At 38.8% G+C, this 24,134-nt stretch overlaps 1 protein-coding gene across 1 annotated transcript in view; it reads right to left on the bottom strand.

The window, feature by feature from the left end:
- ush2a (Usher syndrome 2A (autosomal recessive, mild)) overlaps positions 1-24,134 on the bottom strand; it is a 205,466-nt gene that overhangs the window by 127,061 nt on the left and 54,271 nt on the right. Inside the window, 11 exon segments of the mRNA XM_056372888.1 lie at positions 6,484-6,607; positions 7,254-7,360; positions 13,195-13,342; positions 13,654-13,829; positions 16,534-16,815; positions 18,229-18,376; positions 18,607-18,727; positions 19,732-19,960; positions 20,124-20,282; positions 20,561-20,724; positions 23,245-23,425. Coding sequence (XP_056228863.1) covers positions 6,484-6,607; positions 7,254-7,360; positions 13,195-13,342; positions 13,654-13,829; positions 16,534-16,815; positions 18,229-18,376; positions 18,607-18,727; positions 19,732-19,960; positions 20,124-20,282; positions 20,561-20,724; positions 23,245-23,425 — 1,839 coding nt within the window.

Raw genomic sequence — 24,134 nt, forward strand, 5'->3', positions numbered from 1 at the left:
ATGTGGGAAACTTGGGGGAAGCAGGAGAGCCTCAAACACACACGGTGCAGAGAATTCATCCAGCGTACTGTCTTGTCATGTTGCTACGGATTAGAGATTCAATCTTAATCCACTACTAGATCCACAGTGACACGGATCATACGGTTTTATGTGTGTCTATGAGTACGCATTCGTTTCCTCAGCTCTGTCTGTCTCTGTAGAAAACAGAAGTGTGGGAAGATCTAAGGAGTTGAATGGAGGGTTCATCAGAAGCCGGTGTAAAATAATTAGTGTGTGAATTCACTTAAGATGGAGAGAAGTCAAACAGTTACATGGCACGCTCAAGATGAATACAGATTGGCCATGTCCCAGAGCTTCCAGTTTTTACACTAATTTGAATGAAAAGTACTTTTTCTGTGTCGTTACCATCGGTCTATTTGTAATTGGAGCTGTTGGTTTATAGCGAAAGATTGTGACTTGTAAAGACCAAAAACACTAATTTATCTCAGACAGATTTACAATCTGTGCAACATTTTGTATATGCAAATGTACAAAAGTCACATAAAAAACTTTTTGATATACAGCCTGTAGGTCTACAAGCAGTATCACAGGAAGTACTGGCAACAGGCTTAGCAGCAGTTTCGTGTGTCAGAGGTGCATATTTGAAAATATGTTCCTCCCATTTATCCTCCTGGATTTCGTCAGAAGCGGTGTGTGTGTGTGTAGGGGTGTGTCACATTAAAATGTGGCTAACAGGGAATCCAAGGAAAGAATCGTTACACTTTTCCTTTCAAAAAGGAGAGGCTGAAAAGCATTTAAATAAAGGAATAAATGTAAAAGTATCTTCTCGAAATAGAAAATTCTGGTGGTTCACATATTCGTTGAACACAAATAGTGCACAAAGTTAGGTTTTTCCTTGGTTAATGATTTATAAACAGGTCTACATGAAATAGGTACAGTAACTGTGGTTGTAGCATACAGCTAAGACAAAAATGTTCTTTACATTGCATTGACTTGCATTCTGTACATCAAGCGGACATGTGTCATTTACATTCATGACCTTGTCACCACAAAGATGAGTGAAGTCATGACAGATACCTGACATTACATTATCCCGTTTTAACCTTCTCTCTCTCTACCACCCTCTTCTCATCTCTCATCCCTTCCTTTCTCCCTTTGCTTTTAACCTTCCTCTTCTTTTTCATGACCTTTTCATTCCTCTTTTCTCCAACTATTGCCTTGTCTGAATGTTTTCTCTCTTTGCATCTTCAATTCTCTTTTTACCTCTTTTACTCCCAATGCTGCACCTTCCCATCAATCCCACTTTCCTGCCTCTTTTACTGCTCAAAGTCTGATGTCATTATTATCTGTGGTAAAATAGACTGCAGATAACATCAAACAGCATTTCTATAGTGGACGTCAAAATGGGAGGTACATGTTAATCACAAGATATATACACGCGCAACCAATCCTGTACGCAGGGCTATGGGACCCTAACACACACTGTGATCTGACGTTGGGAACCACTATAACTTTTAGTCATTCCTCATATACATTTTATACAATACAAAACAGAACTGTGCAATGGTCAAATACATTAAATGGTAAATGATGATGCATTACATCCCAGTGTAACTTAATATAAAGAAATGTTCTCTCAAATCCTGAACTTTGTTACAATGCATTATGGTCTAAAGATGGACCCAAAAGTCCAGAATTCAAGTCCAATACAAGCCCCACAGCTGCCAAACAGTAGTAATTATGTTAAGGACAGTTTAAATTGTTTTTCTGACATTATTTGCAAAGGCAAACAGGTTACTGATACTATTAATGTGTCTGTGTATATCACGTATACAAGCATGTCTTCTTGATCTTTGTTTTAAAAAGATTTTTGCATTCTGTATATGTGTATAACTAATGAACAGTATGTTTTTGTGAGCCTGTGTGATAGGGAGGGACAGACTGCCAACTCATGCTTGGCCAAGGTGTTTGGTCCAAATGTACAACGTCTAAGTGACACTGCTTGTGCTCAGCATTACTTCTTTCAGATTTCCCCACAGGACTTGTGCTACTTCACACTGACAACCACTTTGGAGCCATCAACAGGCAAACCTGAGCACACATCATGACAGGTGACTGTTGCACATACACAGTACATGGTACACACACACACACACACACACACACACACACACACACACACACACACACACACACACACACACACACACACACACACACACACACACACACACACACACACAAACACAAACACACACGCATACACTTGCTGTACAGTGTACAACAGACCTTAATTCCTTACAAGTCATTGCTTAATGTTAAACAATTGATAAATACTTGATTGTAAAAAAGTAAAGACAACCAGTTAATCAAATTAAGATTTAATATACTATATGATGAATTTCTTTCAAATTGCTACTTGTCTTCCCCAAAGGAATTACTTTAATGACTGGCCTATTAGTTTCCTAAATAAAAAAAAAGTGACATGCCTTAAACTGCAAAGTTTGTCTTGAGTGTCGCACCAACCATGAGCTGTTAAAATCAACTGTTCATCCCCTTAAGAGGCTGAATGTGCTCAACAATCTAATAGATTACAGGATCATCCTCTGAGGACCACAAACGTGTTCACAGTGTGCTCCTGGCAATCTGCCCATTACATTCTGATATTTCTTGCGCAGTAGTGGAAATTTTGGTCAGGGACCATAAATATTCATACAAAATTTAATGCATTTCGTGTGAAGATATCCTACTTTGGGGGAAAGTGTTTAACAGTCTGACTGACCAACCAGCCAACTGACCAAAGAACATTATGATCCTTGGCACTCACAACTGGTGATAGAAAAGCATGAAAGTTCTTCTTCAAAGCCTACAGGATAGCACGTCAACTCAGTCTCTCCTCTGGCCAGAACCTGACAAGTCTGAAAGAGAAATGCTTTCACAGACCCTTGTAAATAAACATATCAATGAACTGTTCACGGTCCTGGTGTCTGGTGTAAAAGTCTGAAGGTTTTTTTTAAATGAGTGATATATTGCTTAATGTACTGTAAAGAATACATTTTATGACCTACAAGTACATAAAACCAATTAGCCGCACACCATCAACTCTAGACTTAAGTGAGAGAATTACATTGTTTAAATTGAGTTTTTAAAAAATAAAAAATGATTAAGGAGCGCTTTACATGGAGTCGATTGTTCATACTCAATGTTTCCGTCTCTGTGCTGTGGCGAGAGAATTTTTGTTATATTCCCCAATATGTAACATTAACAAGTAGCAATATTAAACTATTTTAAGTTTTGAACAGAATCTTATTTATTAGGTAGTATTGTTTCATGTGTTATTGTATTGTTTCTCCTCTCTCTGTCTTAGTAAACAGTGGAGGTTGTGTGTAATCATCTACACAACATAACCTGAATAACTCCAGTCATGTTAGCTCTCTGCTGGCATTAATCAGAGCCTGGCGTATTAATGAGAGCGCGGCAGCTAGCTAATTACACCCATAGATTCTGCAGCAGCCCATTAAATATACAAATGACAGAATTAAAGAGCCCAGCCTCTTCTGATTAATCTTTAAATGGGGAAAAACTAATGATGTCTGTGCAAACTTTCCCTTCACACATTTCTCCCCCTCTCCTCTCAACGTCAATGCCTGGCAATCAATCATATTAATTAAGGAAAAATAATTTGTATCATTTAACATTTCCCTCTTTCCTGCTCAGTTGCTGCAGTGGGGCTGCAGCAACGTACTGTATTAGATGTGTCTGGAAATTATCCAAGTCTATTTGTTCCTGCATTCATTTTTTTGTCCCTTTTTTTTCTAAAATATGTTTGTGATGTTTCATCTCTCTTCATTTACTGTGGGTTGAAGAAATACATCTGGATTAGTGAAAAAATGAGCAGGCCATCATCCTCATTACAATCAGCCCATTCCAGGCTCAAATACTGAAGAATTATAAATGAGGTGAGAGGACTATATAATCTGTTTTGACCATGTAACCATTTAAATACTTTTTTTTCTAAAAGATGCATTCTAGTTTTAACTGAAATACACAGAGTCCTTAATTCAAAGATGAACAAGGAGAGCAGGAAGTCACATCATAAGGCTTTGGATACAGAAACAATACAGGTAAGATAAATGGACTAACATGCATTTATGGAAACAAGCACTTACAGGGTATTCATATCACAGCATGCTTGCATATCGTTATAATCCTGTTTTATCTAAAGTAAGATTCAGTGTGGTAAATATTGACCTCAAGTACCCTAAATTCATTCAGCATCAAGAAGCATCGTTAATCAAGTGAACAGACTTATCATTTATGGAAATATGCACTCCTATCACAATAATGGCACATAGAAAACAACCTATTTGGCCTTAAATTATTTTAGTAAAGTGGCCATAAAATTAAAGGTGAAAGGGCAAATATCAAGTGATTTTACAGGGTAAACCATTTAGATCTTAACTAAATTTAACACAAACAAAATTGTCCCTGTTCAAAGATCTGTCTTTAATTTAGGAAATGAAAAAGTCTGCAGTAAGAACCTTGATTTACTATCCAAGGAGACAATAAATGATTAATGTTCATAGAAAGGTGTTTAATGTTGATGGAGAAAAATGGTGATCTGCTGTTACCACTGGGGAAAACAAACAAACAAATAAAACATATGTAAAGTTTTCTGAAGATTCAAAAGAATCCAATTTCAAATCAATGCATGGTCCAAATTTTGTGATGTGTTTTGATTGAAATATCATCCGGTCATTATGAAACGGAACAAAAAAAAGACTATTCAACTCGTATGAAAATTTGTTATTGCTGGAGTTACTAGGTTTCCACAAGACATCAACGATTGACGAGTCTTTCCTCAGTGATCAATTGACTCTCGAGGGGGCATTACACTGCATTACATTCATAATCCAATTTGGCTTTGATTTGTTCGCTGTTCCGTGCGCTTCGATGGGAATAATTGTCTGTAGATGATGCTATTAGTATTGATGGTTGTAAAAGGGCGATGGTTTGAGTACTGCCGACACATTGATGGTCCACAATAGATCCGGTCTGAAAGTGATTGTCTGATCCATTACCCTTTATGAAGGAGGAGAGTGGAGGAGATGAGACAAAACCCTCAAGAGCAAAAATCATCATCTATTTGCTGGTAGTATTCTGAGAAATCTATTTACCTTTTAGCCGAAGGAGCGTGAATATGATCAAAATCATCACTTGTTGATTTGAGATATAAAAAATACAGAGCGCTCAGAGAGAGAGCAATGAACAAGAATCAGAGACCATGCGTTAAGATAAAGAATAAGAGGCAATCCAGCTGTTTCTTGGGATTTCTTTACAAAATGGGGTTTACTCATTTACATTAAGACAACCTACACTGTTTTACCATTTGGTTCCAGAGGAACTCGGAGGAAACGTTAACATTTAAAGAGTGATCCGTTACTTTTAAAGAACAAGGAGAATGCAAGAAATTCTTCTGGTATTAAAACAATCACCTCAGCCTTGTGTTTGAATAAAAACATAATTTGCAACCACAACCTTATTCACATTCATACAGTCACACACATTTACGCCACTCAGATTCATGAAACACACTTATTCTTTGTGGAGAAAGGAAACTATGAGAAGGATGAGCACACAAAAACTTCTCGATTTTCATCAACTCAGTTCTTCCTCCTTTTGATTCAAAACTCAAAACCTTCCCATCACAAAGGCCACTAAAAGGTCAAATTCAAATCCTGTGGCTCTCTTCAGTATCATGTTGTTATGTAAGCTCCTAGCATTTCAGATTTAAAATGAACTGTACATGGATCCCACTATGTGGGGGGCAGACATATTTTGGTATTTTGGATGGAACAAGATTATGTGACCAACACAGACAGCTTTGTTGGCTCAATTACTGTTGAGCACATTACAGATTACAGATCAAAACTTATCTGCACAAAGATATGAATTTGTCACAAATTAAAAAAAAAAAAAAAAACTGGTTTGCCAACAAATGTAAATTCATTTTGACACTTTGAAATACAACATCAACATGGCAAGATTTTATCTATTTAAACATCATGTCCACACAGAGAGACATAACTGGTGCTACAAGGTTTGTGCAGGACAGTCGGAGAGCTTTGCCTGCTCAAATCCCACTGATTAGTATCAGCAGTCATTAATTATGAGCGTCAGACTGGGTGATGTTCTCAGATGAAGCAGAACATGTTTGGCTGTGCTGCTCAACCCTCTAATGATGCTGGTAAACAGAAAGATAATTGACCTTTAAGATGACTGGGGAAGTCATTCTAAAGGAATGTCACTAGAAGACTCAGAGAATGGAGCGCGATCACAGCACACCACAAAAACATATCCACAAACAGAGGCTTGTATATATGCATGCACACACAAACTCACATGCACAGTTTAGAGAAATGCAGACAAATATGCTGTCCATTTTCTTATACACACACATCTGCATGTTACTAGACATACTACCTGTAAAGTCAGTGTTGACAGGAAGAGTGTCACCGGGAAACTGGTAGTAACTGTTCCCAGGGAATCTGGTTCCTCTCACAACAGGAACGTGTGGGTCAGAGAGAGAGACATCTGTCCTCTCCACCTGGAAAATTAATAACATAGAATAAAAATAAGAATAACAGTTTGCAGAAACAAGTGTTTATTTTAAGATTGCCATATTTCTTTTATTAAAACTGCAGCTATGAAAAGCTAAGAAAATCATACACTTCTTTGTACGTATTACTTCAGCTACATATATCAGAATCACAATAAACACTATATTTCACAAGTCCAGGTAAAATTAAGACACAACAATAAAACAAGACTAAGAGGCTACAGCCCTGCTAGATGAAAAGTCAGAGGATCACCAAAGAGATTAAAATTTATCTGAAGGGGGCTTGAATGTGTGTAGCAAATTTATATCCAACAGCTGTTAAGACTTTTCAATTAAAATCACAAATGTCAACCTCATCTTGGCACCAGAAGAAAAGTCATTATGATTCATCCTGTGGGAACTATGAATGTCTGCACCAAATTTTGTGCCAATCCATCCATATCGACATATTTCAGTCTGACATGAAGTGGTGCGCTAAATTACATCCTGTACAGTACAACTCCACAGGCCTATGTAGGCTGTGCATGGGTATGAATATTTTCCTGCTAAAACACACAAACACACAAAAATTAATTAAGAAAATAATGCCAACTGGCAGAAACTGTATGTATTGTAAGCCAATACTCTTACAGACCTGATATAGTGGGTGTGGTCCATTGAGTTGGACTGGGGGGTCCCAGTCTATCTGAATCATGGTTCCATTTACTGGATATAATCGAGGTGGAGACAGTCCTGTTGGAGCTGAGGATAGAAAGGTAGAAAATTAGACTGAATGTCAACTCTATGGAAATAAGAACTTTTCTAACTTTTAATCACATTTTCATAATATGTCGATTTGTGAGCTTCCTTCTTACTTTTACAACAGTGTTTTGTTTGTTCAATGTATCTAAAATGCGAGCATATAGACACACAGCCACATAGAGACAGTCGGACACAAATAATAGCGTACTCAGAAACATTTTTATGTTGTCTTGATTTGATTTGATTTGATTTGATTTGATTTGATTTTTTTCAGTAGAATGACTTCAGTGCATTTCTCATGGATATTTTATGGCCAGACTGGAAAAATGTCCCATTTTCTTTTAACAGAGGGTCAATTTAATTTCCTTCTTTCACTTTAGATGTTAAATTAAATGTCCCTTTGAAACACACTGGGAGCTACTGGAGCTTCAGTCCCAACATGTATCATAAATAAATCAACCAGAGACTGGATGATATGGGGAGAGGAGATATATAAGGATGGAGAGAGAAACATAGCAAGTGATGGACTGGTGAAGAGATGGGAAAGATGTGTGTGTATTAAGTGTCATTCCATCGTCATGTTTCTGTGTGTGTGTGTGTGTGTGTGTGTGTTTCAGTAATGGTCTAAATGGTCTATGGTAGGAGTAAATTAGCTCTCAGTGACACACATGCGGACCATCTTTAGTGTGAGTTCTAATAGAGCTCTTAAAAGGGAGGTGGACAGCTTGTCTTAGGTGGCTCATCTTGGCACATCAAACCATAAATTACTTCCAATCGATAGCTTACCAGTCTATTGAAATTGAGCTATGGTGACATTTAGATCACACACCCACACACACATATATATACACAGTACATCAGCTTACAGCCTTGCTTTAAACATGGGTGTACTACTTTGATATTTGATCTGCCAGAAAACAAATTATTCTTTTTGGTGTTAGGGGCACCAGAGAGTAGGCAGGTAGATAAAAAAATTCAAAAATGTGATGGCTACAGGATTACAGTAGAGACATTGGTATGGCATTGAGTCTCTAAAATGGAAAGTTAGTTGTGTGTGAACAGTCTATAGGAGACCTTTATCTTGTGAACAATTATGTCTTGCAGTATCTGTACATAAGGCAGCACAAGCCACTGGGAGGGCAAGCTAGGGTTCCTGGGCTTTTAAGTTAAACCCAGTAGCAAAATGGTCAATGATGGAAATATGTAAATGAGAACAGCTTTATTGAGAATTCGCTGTATTAAAGAGTAGGAGGAAGCCAATTGATAGAGGGCTGACACCAGGAAGAATGTAAATAGCCTAAGACATGGTCCAGACATATACTAGGTTTTAACTTGGGATGTCACAAGAACAAATACGAGACGATGCCAAAATTCAGAAAATTTGTGCAGCAACAGGTTCGCCAGGACTGAAAAAAAAAAACACGCCAAGACTGGTGTATGGAGATATTTTGTATTTGACAAACATCTCAAATTTATCTAAGCACCTCAAAGACAAACATCTGGATCTGTGGACAGAATTCAGGGTGAGTGAATTTCAATCGTTAACACATTAATGTAAGTGTCATCAACATGTAATCAAAATGTTCATGACCTGAAATGTTACCATTATTGTTTGCGAAAATTACAACAGTTGGTGTCTGTTGTAACAATGCTCTACACAAAATATTCACAAAGCCAACGTTATCTTGTTTAGGCTAACACAGCAACTTCTCAATCATACTGGCCTTCTTGACCAGTGTGTTCCACCAAGAATGGTGTCTGGAATTGCCATCTCATTTTTAGAAGACTCTTCCGAGAGCACCTCCTCTCCTTACACCTCTAACACCCTAACATGACTAACTAGCACTTTTGGTGCACTTCTACCTGATCTCCTTGCTCTTTGCCTTATTGAACAGATTGAGCACTTCAAGGCCTCCTACTGCACTGAAGCTTTTACTGTTGTCATTCACTTGGAAGTCACTTTGCATAAAGTGTCTGCCAAATGAGTGAATGTAAATGTAAGCGAGAGTTGGGTGCTCACAACGTTTGTAGACATCATTGTTCAGTGTGACAAAATATAAAACTGACTTTTTAAATGATTTTTTTCACACTATGGGTCAGTCACCATGTTAGTCAATTTAAATTACTGCTTGCTACTACCACATTTCTGGTATTATGACATCCCTATCTTGACCTAGTCTTGTTCTGTTGGATGATATAATGTCATAAATGAATGCTTTTGTGTGTTGCTTTCTGTCAGTAGGAATTTAAACTTGAAACTTGCAATTTATGACAAGATTGTGTGTTGAACACTTGAAAGAGCAGGTCACGGAAAAAAAGCTGATTTTGGGTAAAACTATGAAACTCTAGGATAAAAACATAAAATAAAATATGGGCAAAAATATTATATACTGCATGAATCCCAACATATTTTAAAATGGGTAGCACTGATATGTACCACTCTGTGGACCACTTGTCTCTTTATCCTGTGTGCAATGACAGAAAATGCTATTCCTCCATTAACTCATTTTCTTTTCTCACTTACTCATCAGTTACTGCCTTCTTGGGAATAAGGTCTTCTGTCTGTAATTATGGGAAACTACATGTTCCGGCCAACAGGGAACCGTGAATAAGTCCATCACATAATAAAAATTGGACAACCAGTCTTCTATCCACAAAATGTTCATAACAGGGGAAAAGCATTACAAACTTTGACAGGCTTCAAAGTACAGTGGAGTGTTTCTGTGTGTGTGTTTATGTTGGTTTTGATGATGGTTTTTGTGTCATATAAGACAGCTTTACTCTCTAGTGATTCCTTCTAATGTGCTGTCCTGTATTCTTTGCGTGTCATGTCTTCATTTATTGTATCTGCTTGTTAATTCACTGAAATGTACTTAACACTATGACACATTCAGTTTGACGAAAGCCACTTGCCTTATCACAAGTGTGCTCAAACACACATGCCCGCTCGCACACACACACACACACACACACACACACACACACACACACACACACACACACACACACACACACACACACACACACACACACAAGGTTAACAGTCCACCAGAAAGGTTAATTTTAGCTGCCGACATGGTAATGAAGCAGCTAAATCATGGGCCAGCTCCCAGGAGCAATTGTGCTTGTGTGTGTGTGTTTTCTGTTTTTACAGCAACTGACATGTCTTAACAGCCTCTTAACGTACAGTTACACCACGCACACAAGCACACCGCTTATTGACATGGCGATCCCTTGCCATGCATATTTCTCTCCTCAAGAAGGGCCTCAGGCCAATTATGCGTAAATCAATAAAGTTCCTGTTCTGTTGAGTGGTGTTACAGTGTGAGTGTGTATGTGGGTATGTCTCTCTTTGTGTATGTCTTGTAGAACAAGCCTTTATGGATGTAGGATACATAAAACATCACCATCAGCCCCTGATTAGCCACTCACTTTACGTCGTGATCGATAACTATGTGGGGAGACACACACAATGAAACAACTGCATATGCATCAACACACATGGACAGAGAGCTCTTTCCTTGTGTCGTTACGTCTGTCTCAGTGTGCGCGCTAATGTTTAGTCATGTGCTTTGGTGTAACTCCAGTGGTTTCACAGATGCTGTCTGCTCACTTACAGCAGATGGTAGCTGGCTCTAATGGCCCAGCCTTGTGTGCAGTAGATTTATCAGCGCATCAGTACTGCGCTCAAGTAGCTCTTAGAAGGAGTTCACTTAATGTGAGGATAATTTCCTCCAAAAACTGAGTTTGTTTCTCAGTTTGGGGATTTCTGTAGCATAATACTGGAAGGCCAACTTTTGGACGGATTTGTGAAGAAATCATGTGGGAAGTCTTTAGTCAACAGAATTGTTGTTGATGAGAATTTTTAATAAAAATGAGAGGCCAAATTTCTTAGGAGGAAGAAACTTAAGGAATTACATGTAGACATACTTTTGGTTTGGACTTCTCTCTGCAAGGTAAGAATGGGTATGTTTGGTGGTATACAGTAAATGGTCACAAAAACAAAAATAAGGCGAAAGTTTTTCAGAACTTTCTTCCATCTTGTGATTAAAGCTCATTTGTTCCATGCTATACGGATACACTACAGCCCAGTCTTTTTATAAAGGGGGAGAGGTAAAGCTGTAAAACAATTCTAAGGATGTGTGCACCTCCCAATACCCCTCTTAGGTTATTCTCTAAAAATCTTTAGTGTTTTCTGTGAATTCTCAAGATGATAGTCTTGAACCAAATGAAAAAAAGTAATATGAGGTGTGGAGCTCCAACAGAAGCACAACACCCAGCGGAGTAGCACATGCTATGCAAATAGTTTTGAGATTAAAAAAGAAAAATCTGCCAAACGGCATATGCCATTATCATTTCTTATAGTTGAAACAAGGGACATCTTTGGCGTTGGATGAAACAAAACGGTGGCAACAGATGTGGCTGTTAAAAATACATTCAAAAAGTCAACTGGGTACAATAAGCCATATTGTATTGTACTGTATTACAGTCAAGAGAAGTCTTTGGAATCACTTGAAATAAACAGTGAGGCTGTGTCAACAGATGTAGCCATTAAATATACATTTAAAAAGTCCACCGATTACAATATGAAGTATCATTCATCACAATAAACATAAGGAAGGACTTTTTGAGAACTGTATGAAATGAAAATATTCGGCATGTCAACAGATGTAGCTGTTTAGTGCATGTTCAAAAGCACAAATCCCTGAGCAAGTATTTATACATGAAAGGTTTTTTTTCACATCCACTCAGCACACTCATTGTCTATTCACCTAAAAGAATAAACAAAACAAAAACAAAACATAAAAAAACATAAAATGAGCAGCAAGAGTAGAGACCATGAGTGAACAGATGGAAAAGTGTGTTGAAGGGTCAAGTGTGCGTGTCTGTGCGATATGTATATTGCTGAATGATTCATGTTTCTCTGCTGCCATGTGCTATTTTGTGTTTAAGTGAAAGCGCCAGGTAGAGATCGGAGTGATGGATGCTATGAGTGAAAAAGTGAGAAAGCAATAGACTGTCAGAAAGAAGCAGACAGATAAAGAGAATGAATAAAAATTGTGTGTGTGTGTGTATGTGTGTGTGTGTCTATGTCATCCTGCACTGATCAATTAGTGCTCATCTCATTCCCAGAGATTTGTGCCTGAGTTATTAAACACAGCTAATTCATCCTACTTCCATAATGGTTATAAATCTAAGGAAGAGAGCGAGAAAGAGAGAGAGAGACATCGTATGTGTGTTTCTGTAACTGTGTGTGTGTGTGTTTGATTCATGGCCAGCAGGAAGTGTGAGCTACGCCACATTTTTCTCCTTGTAATTAACAGTAAATTGTTTTTACTGCCGCTTGCCATGAATATCCCCTCTGGTTAACACGACAAATGCTGTCGACACTCAAGTACCCAATGACTGACTATGTGCTTTTGGATGTGTGTGTGCATACAGTACGTCAGAGGCTTGTGTTGCAGTAGTTATGAACACCACGCACTTAAGTAATTCAATATTACACTCAGTATGTAAGTGATCTGCCATAATCCTTTAAACAGACAATTGCATCTTTTAAATTATATAATCATTAAGAAGACTTGTCATTACCCCCCCCCCCCATTCCGTGTTTGTACCCTTTACACAGACCAGCAAGGTGGAATAAAGGCGCCACATTCCCACCTTGAATAGGCTGCACCAAAGGGATAATACATTGGCACTGCTTGCATTTACCTGTTATTATAGTAATTTCAATAGTTATGCAGAGCTGCTTACTGGTGTGATGCAATGTGTACATTTGTTTATATTTGTCTGCATTCACGTGTGTTTGTGTGCTGATCTTTTTGTTTTACCTGCTGGCAGGGTCCGTCCTGTGCTTGGCAGACTGGTAATGCAACCTATCTTTGTGCAGAGTGTAACAGTGAAGTTGTACACATGGTAAGACTTCAGTCCTTTCACCATATAAACAGGCTGTGACGATGGCCCGGCTCTATGCAAGACCTGAAAAAGAGAGACAGTGTGAAAATGTGAAAATAGTGAAAATCTGTAGTGACAATGAAGTATATAATTTCAGGAAAATAAAGCTATGGAAGAAAAGAGGTAAGAAGTAGACAAGAGCATCAGGAGGGGATGCAAGAGCATTAAAAGATAAGTTTAACTCAAACCTCAAAAAAAAAAAGACAAAATCATAGAATATATAGCCTTTTACCTTGACTTTTAGCTATTGGCATAACTTAAGTCTGTGGGTAAGCTTCAAAGTTTTTCAGTTGCCTTACTAATTGGGTGCAAGTGCATGTGTGTGTGCATCTTACCTGACTAACCACTGGAGGAGCATAGGGATTGTTGGTCTGCTCAGTGAGCAAGTTGACCCAATATTCTGTCACCTGCCCTCTGGCGATGACCCCTTGACCCTCAGTTGAGCTCCATGAAACTTTGAGACTGGAGGATGACAGTGCAGACACTTCTGGAGGAGCCATCAACTCTGGGACTGGAGACATGGGCACACACACATGCATATGAAAATATACACATCACACGTGTTACTCAAGATGGCACAGTGCAGTACCCAGTGCTCAGGTGAAAAGCGACTCTGCAGAATTTCCTCCACTGAAGAAACCACGTTTTTCGGCTAAAAAGGCTTCTGGCTCTGTCAATCTCCATATAGCCGGTCATTTGTACAGGCTGGTCCCAGGGGATAAGTCCATGGCTGAATTTCTTTCCCAGTCCGACGGTGGTGCCAGTACTGGTCTGGCTTTACTCAGATAAAGAGACCTACAAGCGACTAAAGGGCTCCAGCCTGACTCAGAACTGGCTTTTCTTCTACTCAATGTGTAAGTAAGTTGATGGCTACATAATGTTACGCATCTGTTTTCCTTAGTAACCAGCAACAGAAGGCATGACAGTGTTAGCCTTCTCCTGCTGAACATGAAAAATAATAAATATTCAAGCTGTGATCAACACAAATTATGTGGCCAGTATAATCTCTCACCTGCTAACAACTTAAAATTTGACACTTAAGATGTAATTCACCACACTGCTAAATCCATGCATGTCAAAGATGCCTCGTCTTCAACTTCATTTACTAATTGCAACATTTCCCAGAGTGATTTTGGCTGCATAAAAAACAATGTTTAGACAAAAAGTACATAGTAATCAACAGTTCAGATTTGATTCTACTACTACTTCACTTATTGGTTGTCGAACATCAGTGCAAAGTAGTACGTCTAAAAAAGATGCATTTTCTTTTAGATTATGTGTATTTGACAGTAAAACCTTAGATTTGCTGCTAGTCTCTGAGGTGTAAAGGATTAGACTACTAACCTTTGTTGCTGATTTCTAATGTTGAACCATTTGCTTTTAACTGCCACTTAACATTAAAAATGAACCTTTTACAGTAGGTTAATCAAAAACAAAATACAAATTTAGATACAAAGACATACATTAAAAATCTAGACTTAATGGATATTATGTGGATTTAATGGATTTAAGTATTCCATAATTCTATGGTTGTGACAGCCACTATTACATGACAGATTAGAAAGAAGGATTCTTTTATTCTACTGTTGATGGCATCTAGGTGTGAAATATGCTGTGAAATGTGATTCATGGTAGACATAACCACAGTCACATTCTTTCTCTCTAACACAGCACATGTGCATGCACAAGCATGGACACACACACTCCACATTTAAAATGGTGTTATCATATGCTTGTTATCCAGACACATAGCTTAGACTGATGTTGGAGGCAATCGTTTAGTCCTAATGAGCCATATCATCTCTTTGAAATTCAAATACCTTAATGAGTTTCCCCTCCCCCACACACATTTTTTTATTTCCTCCCTACTTCCCTTCTCTTCATCTCCTCTGACAAATACCTCTTTGTTTTTTTTCTTCTTCTTTTTTCTTCATTTATTTATTCAATACAATTTATTTTCCATTACATCCATCAGTGAAATTCTCTGGTGAGCAGATTTTGACCAATACATCACTTTAGTATGTTTTGGTGGTTATTCAGATCTAGGATTTCTGTCATTACTTCATTAAAAAATGTTTTTGCTCACAGCTTATGCTGCATTCTTCCGCTTCAGGAAAGTTCAGCAACCTCCAGCTTATCTGCAACACCACAACATTTACATGCCATTTTGGCTTTTGACTTCATAATCTTTCCAATTCACCACAATTCATTCTACTAACTTTTAACCTACTTACCTATCTTACTACCAGAGGCTGGCCATCAGGGCAAGCAAGGCAAGCAGTGCTTGCCCAGTTAAAGCTAAAAATAGACATCAATTATAGCAATACTTACATGGAAGCTATATCTCTCCTTACGTCTGATCAGAACAGCGTTCTGTCCCGTAAAGGATTTCATATTGCCTGTTTGTATTCATCAGTATGAGGCTATTGTCTCTGAAAGCTAGGTTGACAACCGATTTACCTAAAACCAACACCTTCCACTATAGTTATCTATGTCTAAGCTGAATCTGAATGAGACAGTGGAATTTTAATTTATAATGAAAAGAAATCCAACATTCTGGTAGCGACACAGAGCTGTCAGTAGCAGTGACGCAGCAGAGTGACGCAATGCAGGCAGTGTGGTCATGGCATTAGAAGTCAGCAGTATAGCTGTGAATGTAACAGTACAATGTATGTGCACTTAAGGCTATTTGTCAGTAAATAAATGCTTCAACTCCTAAGTTTGTTGTTCTGCTCTTCTTGCCTGTCTGTAAAATAGAGCATGCTACCGCTAACTACCAAGGAACACAGCTGGTCAGACTTATATTAGTTAGAAGTAAAACTTGGGCCATAATTTCTAGTATAAAATACTTTCAATTTCGATTTAAAAAGAGACCTTGGGAGTTTTCGACTGAGAATACAGATGCAGAATTTTTATGGAGCCATCAACTAATCGCCCTCGGAGGAGAAAACTATTCAGCCATGGTGGTCACCACTTGGCAAGGACTCTAACCTTTAAAAACCCTCGAAGGAAAAAAAACATTGAATCATTATCTTTGACTTTCTGATGACTGTGAAGTAATTTTGTTTGATGTCTAATCATTGTCAGTAAAACACTAATTAAAAAATCATCGCAGCACTACAACACTAAACCCAGATACACTCTATAGTCGTGGGGTGTATTTGAGTACACGGTAATAATGACCAAGTTTAACCATGATCACAATTTATACGAACCTCCCTCCATGGTGCGTGCAGTGGTCCACCCTGATGTAACTCTTCCGGCCACATTGATACTTGTAACTCTCATCTGATAGGTGGAAAACGCTTGCAGACCTGCTATAATCGTACTGTTCTCAGGAGGTGACAGTGTGCTCCTGTTGGTCAGCTGTGTTTCTAGGGAAGCACTTGGATCCAGCCAACCAGAGCTGAAGAACACTTTCTTCTCAAGTGCCATACTTGAAAGGTTTTGTGTTTCCAGTGGTCCACGTAGAAAGACCTCATACCTTGTTATAACACCTGTACAGAGAGCAAAATTAGTGTGTAAGAGATTAGTTCTGATGACTACAACAAAAGAACTCCTCAAAAAGCAGTTATATCTAACAATAAATAAGAGAAGCAACAGTTGTAGCTACAGTAATAATTGGGAAATGCTACAACACAATTAACTTTTTTCTTTATTTAAGTGGTGTCCCTGTGCCAATTCAACCTGTTTATGATTAAAGATTCAAAGTATCAAGCGTGTATTAGAAACTGTAGCCCTGCTTAATAATACACATCCCCAATGGAAACAGGATGCTAACATTTTTTCATACATAGCAATGTTGTTTTGAGAAAAACACCACAAATAATGAGAAAGCCCTTGCCAGTGCTTGGCCCTGTAGTAGAAAACAAGCTAATAATGACTAAGTCGCGGCTAGTCTGTTAGCTCTCTGGTGGAAAACAGTCTATTGTCCTAATCTCACATGCTCTATTCCAGTTGTTAATAGGAAAATGACAGTGTTTGACACTGCTGAGGACAGAGCAGCAGCAAAACACAATAAGAGACTTAGAAACCCAGTATGGAATAAGTGAGTGTCCAAATTTTGTTATAAGTATAAATATAAATAAGATCTAATAATATAGAGAGGCTTATGTGGAACCGTTACAGCTGCAACAACAATAGTTTACGTGAATCATTATGTATTGACTGCTCAGCCAACAAAATACTTTACTGTGCTTTGCCTTATTTAATTATGTGTGTTTTCACTGATATATCTGTTACTCCAAAAGTTATCTTTCAATTAGAAAATTGAAAATGTCATCAATGTCTTAGTCCCTGTTGCCCTGAGTTAAATCCATTCCTAGTAAGCCAAAGGCATCAGAAGAAACCGGTACTTTAAATACTGAATTGATGACAGAGAAAATGAAGGAAGGAGACATAGAGAAACCCATGTAACAGGGATTACTGACACTGGGGAACAGATTAACAGACAGAGAGAAAAAAAAAACAAGAGACACAAACAGAGAGAGAAACCCAGGTTACAGGGCTTTGTATGACACTGAGCCTTAGAGCCGTTACAAAGCTCTTTGGATTTACCAAAGGCAGTTCCAATTCAGAGTGTATTTGTGCGTGTGTGTGTGTGTGTGTGTGTGCGTGTGTGTGTGTGTGTGTGTGTGTGTGTGGAGGTGTTAGTTGATTCTCATACTTCTTGAGTGACACAAGCCGAAAAGCCACAGCACTAAGCTAGCGTTTCATGTTTCCTAAAATATCTGTTGTATGTGTGTGTGATTATTCTGCTCTATTATTTATTCTGACATTGACATTAATAATTTCTATATTTGTTGTGTCATTTAGTTGTAATATACTTCAAGTAAACACACAAATTATTCTAAACTGTCTTACATGCCACATGTGCTGTTCCGTATGCATTTGTAAGTCTGGGATCCTACCATTTGGCTGACTGGGGGGCTCCCAGGAAGCATGCAGTGTATGAGGTCCTGTAGCAGTGACTCTGGGTGGAGGTTGGTTTTGAGGGGGGGCAGAGGCTGTCAGAAGAGATAGTGGTTGGGTAGAAGTACACCCCCCAGAAGAGCATGCCTGTGGACAAGGTTAGGACTTTGTCATTTTCATTTCTTAGGTTTTATATGCTAAAAATGTGAACTGGTTGAAAAACTGTGATTGAAGCGTATTTGCTATATTCTTTTGAAGATAGAGTTGATTCACATATCTGTATTTTTATTGGGAATGAGTATTATGTCTTTAAATTTTGACTAGTGCTGTAGTCAAAGAGATGTAGGCACTAAAAACACTGGCAGTCTGCCACTTACCTCCAGTATTACAATATATTGGGTGAAGGGCTTTAGATCACTTGCCACCGCCTCTGTAGATAAGCCTGTGTAGTGAATGATGGGCTCTTGCCTAGATGACTCAGTGGAGGATAACACAAACCTGTGGGAGACAAAAAATTGTGGTAATCAGTTCCCCTTTTCTTAATTTTTTCATCCATCCCAGTCACTCTACTAGGCCACATGCTTTTGTAATGTGGTTCAGTTAAAAAACTAGTGCTGGGATGTCACAGGGGCCAAGGGGCTAGGATTTGTACCATGTACACTGCAGCATTCCTAGTTTGAATTGTAAGGCTACTGTTTCAGGTCATCACCCTCTCTCTCTCTGCTCATTTCCTCTCTACCTCTCAACTATACACTATCAATTAAAAGCAAAAATGTCCCAAAAATAATCTTAAAAAGATAAAAATAAATAAAACCTAGCATTGGTCTATCTCTGATTTGAAGAGAAAACTTATGCCCTTCTCCCACTTAGGATACCCTACAAATGTGCTTACTGGTCCGTCCTTTGACTCATCTGCTTTACTGCCAGTCTCACTCTACTTTGCTTGAAGGGATTAAAAATTCAGCACATTTTGCAGCAATTTCTGTCTCTAAGAAAGGCTTCTGTGGGCAATCTGACAATCTTATATCAACATGTAACAACTTACTTTTGGCATGTGGCATGTTCTACCTTTTAGATGAATCATACAGATTGTGTCATTAGAAGGTGCTATATTTAGATATTTAATTTCAAAAGGTCAGTATCTGCTAACCAGCCCACTGTCAACTGTTAAACAGCTAGCCCGCTAACTGCAGCTGCCGATAGCAGTCCTTGATCTCCTCTGCAGCCTCGGCAAGTTTGGCGTTGCGCCACATGTACAAGTTCTTTACCTGACCAGAACAACAACTACCATCACCAGCTGCAGTCTAAGAAGGCAGAGTTACAGTTACAGGAAGGAGAGACCTGCCTGCAGGCATCGCAACCCAAGGCGGAGTGAGTCGGGGCTTGCTGGTCAGCAGCAACTGAATTTTCAAATGAAGACACTTACATATAGCACCTCATAAATAAATAACAGCTGCTGATACTCTGGTGTCCTGAGTGCTTTCCTTGTCTTCCCTCCTTACCTTACCACTGGGCCTGTATCATTTCGTGGTGTGCTCCAGTTAAAGCTAGCTGTGGTTGAACCTGGTCGTCCCACAAGGTGTAAACGGAGCTGGTCTGCTTCAGGTGGTGCACCTAAGGTTTGGTATGAGGCCGATGCACTTATTGTCACACCAGCCACATTAGCTGTTATAAGCCAGTAAGAGTAGTTGGTGTAGGGAGACAAACCAGTGTCTTCAAATGATTCACGGCCTTAAGAAAAAGAAGAAGGAAACAGTAGGGTGGAAAGTGATTTTAGAGTGGCAGGAGATAAATTCAAGAGAAAGCAATGTTTGTGTATTTGTGTATTTATAATGTGTATTTGAAACAGTAAGAAAGAGATAATAGTTGTATGAAAAGCTGTGTGGATACTTACTGAAAGGATAGACACTTTGGATGCTATGCACTGACTGTCCATCTCTGATTAGTGTGTAGTTAAGTCTATTTGAATTTGGGGAGTCAGGCGGATGCCAGGAGAGATGAATGGAAGAAGAACTGTAAGGAAAACCAACTGGTGCAGGCTGCTGAGAGGGCGCTGCAGAAAAAGAAAAAGTACAATAGAAAGAGATAAAACTTATGACTAAACTGATTAAATGATCTAATCTTAGAGAGACACATACTATAGAACACAGTGATACTGATTATATGTAAATGTGTCATTATTGTCAGCAATAATTCAGTAAGACCCCCAAAAGAGGACTGCAAAGAATTAATTTTAAATCAGTGCATTTATCGACGGAATCTTTGTTGATGCTTAGGTTGGTATGTTTGAGTGTGATCTTGTGTGTGTGTTTATTAACATGTAAACCACACCTTTACTGCAGCCAAAGTGGTTCGCAGGGTTAAAATGACTTGCTCCAGGTTGACATACATCACACTTGACTCCTGTTACCAGCAGCTTACACACACACACCCCTGAGTCTGGATGACATGAACCATTTACACTGCCCACTGGGTCACATGCACAAGGCTGGCACCTGGTCAAGCAAAGAAAAAAAAAAGAAGTCATAAAGATGTTTTTGTACAGGCCATAATTTTCATTCATGGCTACACCTCGTTGATTGAAAAAAATTCCAAAACACTTAAAATCATTACCAGAACTATGTTAGACACTGACAAAAATACACATACAGTACTGCCAACTTACATTTAAAATATATAAACCTTACAGAATACAGACCTATATTACATTGCAAGTTACCTGAATAATTAACAGTTAGCTAGCTAGTAATACTACTGTTACCACGGTTTTATAAACCAACCATCACCCAGATATTGTCAACCACATGCTGTCTTTTTCTGTTAATTGATAATTGCACAGTTGTAAAATAGTGCTTTAGAGTCATGGAGTAAAAGATATTGCTTGGGTGTGGATGGTGGGCCAAAGATGGAGACAGAGAATGCAAATTTTCAAAGATAACTGGATAAGTATGTGCGTCTGAAAGGTGTTGGGTCTTCACCTTAACACTGTGAGGGAGACCCTCACTACCATCTATCCCACACACCATCCTCTAGCTGTGAAACCAACTTCACAGAAGCTGCTTTCCCCTCAGAGTTGTCAAAGTGTGTTGTGTGTGTGTGTGTGTGTGTGTGTGTGTGTGTGTGTGTGTGTGTGTGTGTGTGTACACGTGTGTGTGTGTCTGATGGTGTATGCGTCTGGGTCACCAGTGTGGTGTTACCCTCACTAGGGCTGGGCAGTGGGTGATCATCCGGCCAGCTACCTCACACCTTTATACACACACACACACACACACACACACACACACACACACACACACAGTCCATATGTGTTTTTCTTTCTACCACATACTGTACTCAAATGCTCTGTCTCTCTCTCTCACACAGCACTACACCTTCTTTATTACTGTGTGAAAAGCCACAGTCTCATAACGAGCCGCAAATTTGTCCTGTCAACTGGTGCTCGCTCCCACTCACACACACACACGCACACACACACACACAGAAATGCCTTGGCGACTTGACCTTCACTCCATTCCCAAGGAGAAAGGAAACACCAACATCACACCCATTCTCTTTTTTCATCAGCGTCAAAGTACAGTATGTGTGTGTGTGTGTGTGTGTTTGTGTGTGTGTGTGCGCTAGAGAGGGAGAGAGAGAGGGGCAGAGATAGAAGTTGTATTTACAGCAGTATGTTGTGTGCAAATGAACATAAAATCTTTACAATATGATAATGTGCCATATACTAAATAAATAAATAAATAAATATATAAATATATAAATAAATACATTTCCAGAGATGTTTAGGTCACATAAACACACATTGTATGTAACTGTAGGTTTTAGAATACTAGAATATTAGATATGTAATCCTTTATAATAAAATCATCTGTAAGTGAATGTGTGTCTCTCTCAAGACAGAATTACTATAATATTCCCTGCAATGAGGGGAACGGCGGTCAGCATTTCTCTGACCTGGTTCTCACAGTGACACAGGACTAAATGTGTTGTATGTATATGTATGTTTGTATGTATACTATATGCAAACACACACTAAAAGCATTCAGCAGTAATAATCTAAGACTTAATTTGTCCTCCTTCATGCACAGAGAGAAAATAAGATGAGACACAGTGAAGACAGGGAAACAGAGAGAGAGAGAGAGAGAGAGAGAAAGAGAGAGAGAGAGGGACTAACTTGTCCACTGGTACAAACAAGTCTGGCCTGGGTTTCATTTATGCATGCCTTTCACAAGACCTATGCCTCTGCCTTTGTTTTTCTATCTTTCTCTTTTACTGTTTTTCTGCCTTTATCACTGATACTATTTACCCATGTCAGAAATGTCCTTTTTAACCCCTTTCTTTCATATTATTCCACTATTTTCCTCCCAGTGCTGCCCTTCCTTATCTTCTTCATGAAGCAGTCTTTATCACCCTGTTGCTTTTCATCTCTCCATCCCTCTCTACCATGACGAGATCTCAGCCACAACCGGATCGCTCTCTCCCTCTCTCACGCACACATGCATGCGTGCACACGCGCGCGCACACACACACACACACACACACACACACACACACACACACACACACACACACACACACACACACACACACACACACACACACTACACCACATCACACGCCACACAGTTTGTGGACCATCTATCTGGTATTACACCCTGTTGAGAGGAATGTATGTGTGTGTGTGCGTACCAGTATTGCACAGGGTGTAATGTGTAGTTACATTTGTGCATGTGTGTTTTAAGTTGTTTGTGTGTGTCTGTCATGTGTGAGATAGCCTGCAGGTGGAGACATGAGTGGTGAAGGTCAAATTAGCTCTTAACTCATGTAAGTCATATGTCTGGCTACCTATCTGTGACCTGTCTTTACAGAGACTGCACCTGCTGGCTTGTGCGCTGCATGTCTGTGTGTGTATGTTTTTTTAGTAGTGGTGCAATTAATGGATAAAAGTTTTACAGGATGTAAAACCTACAGATATGGTGTTCATCTGTGTGCCTGTGAGACTGACTTTATATAGTTACCTGCCCAAGCCAGGGTTGAATCCAAAGAACATCTCACGACACTGGTCACAGCGCCGCCCTCCCAATGACGGATGGGCACACACACACTGTCCGGTCTGGCTCTCACAACCACGCTGCGATGCTCCCATGGGATGGCAGTCACACTCCACACACACACCCTGATTTGGGGAGAGGTAGAAGCCTGGACAGACATAAAGATAAAATAAAGCAACATGATGAATCTGATTTCTTGTCAGTCACTTTAACAATCTTTTCATCTGCCCGCAAGTGTATTTTCTGTTTTTTAATTTCTCCTCTCTACTTCTTTTCCTCATTCCTTCCTTTGCTATTGCCTTTATTTTCCTCTATGATTAAAAAGTTGAATCCGCATGATGATTTCTGAAGACACAACTCAAAACACATAATTTTATGTCCAAGCTGCGCCCTGCAAAAACCTTACATTACAAACCTTACAATTTAATATTATTTCATAGTGTTTTCTACGCAATAATTCTCTATTGAAAATAAATTATATCTTATGTAGTGGGTTGAAAGTACTGCATTTGCATTATAAAAACTATGAACAAGCTATCATACACGCTGCATATTTTGAATAGTGTAATTTTTTAACTGATTATATAGAGTAATAGTGTTCAATATAAAATAAGATGAATGAATGACCGATTTTGGACACAGCCTGCTTCATTTTATGGCTGTCCTAATAAGCATTATGGGGTGTTGTTTGCAATTTATTTGTAATAAAATTTAGCACAAAGCCAATAAGTATGTCTGAGGTTACATTAAGCACTCTGGGTTCTAAAGTATAAATCAATTTGGCTTATTTTTCTCAAGACCTGGCAGCTAATAAACAAATCAGATATTCTATTTAGCCACTTTGGCAATGAACTCAC

This window comes from Seriola aureovittata, chromosome 1 (genome assembly GCF_021018895.1).
Source record: "Seriola aureovittata isolate HTS-2021-v1 ecotype China chromosome 1, ASM2101889v1, whole genome shotgun sequence".
NCBI classification, from domain to species: Eukaryota; Metazoa; Chordata; class Actinopteri; order Carangiformes; family Carangidae; genus Seriola; species Seriola aureovittata.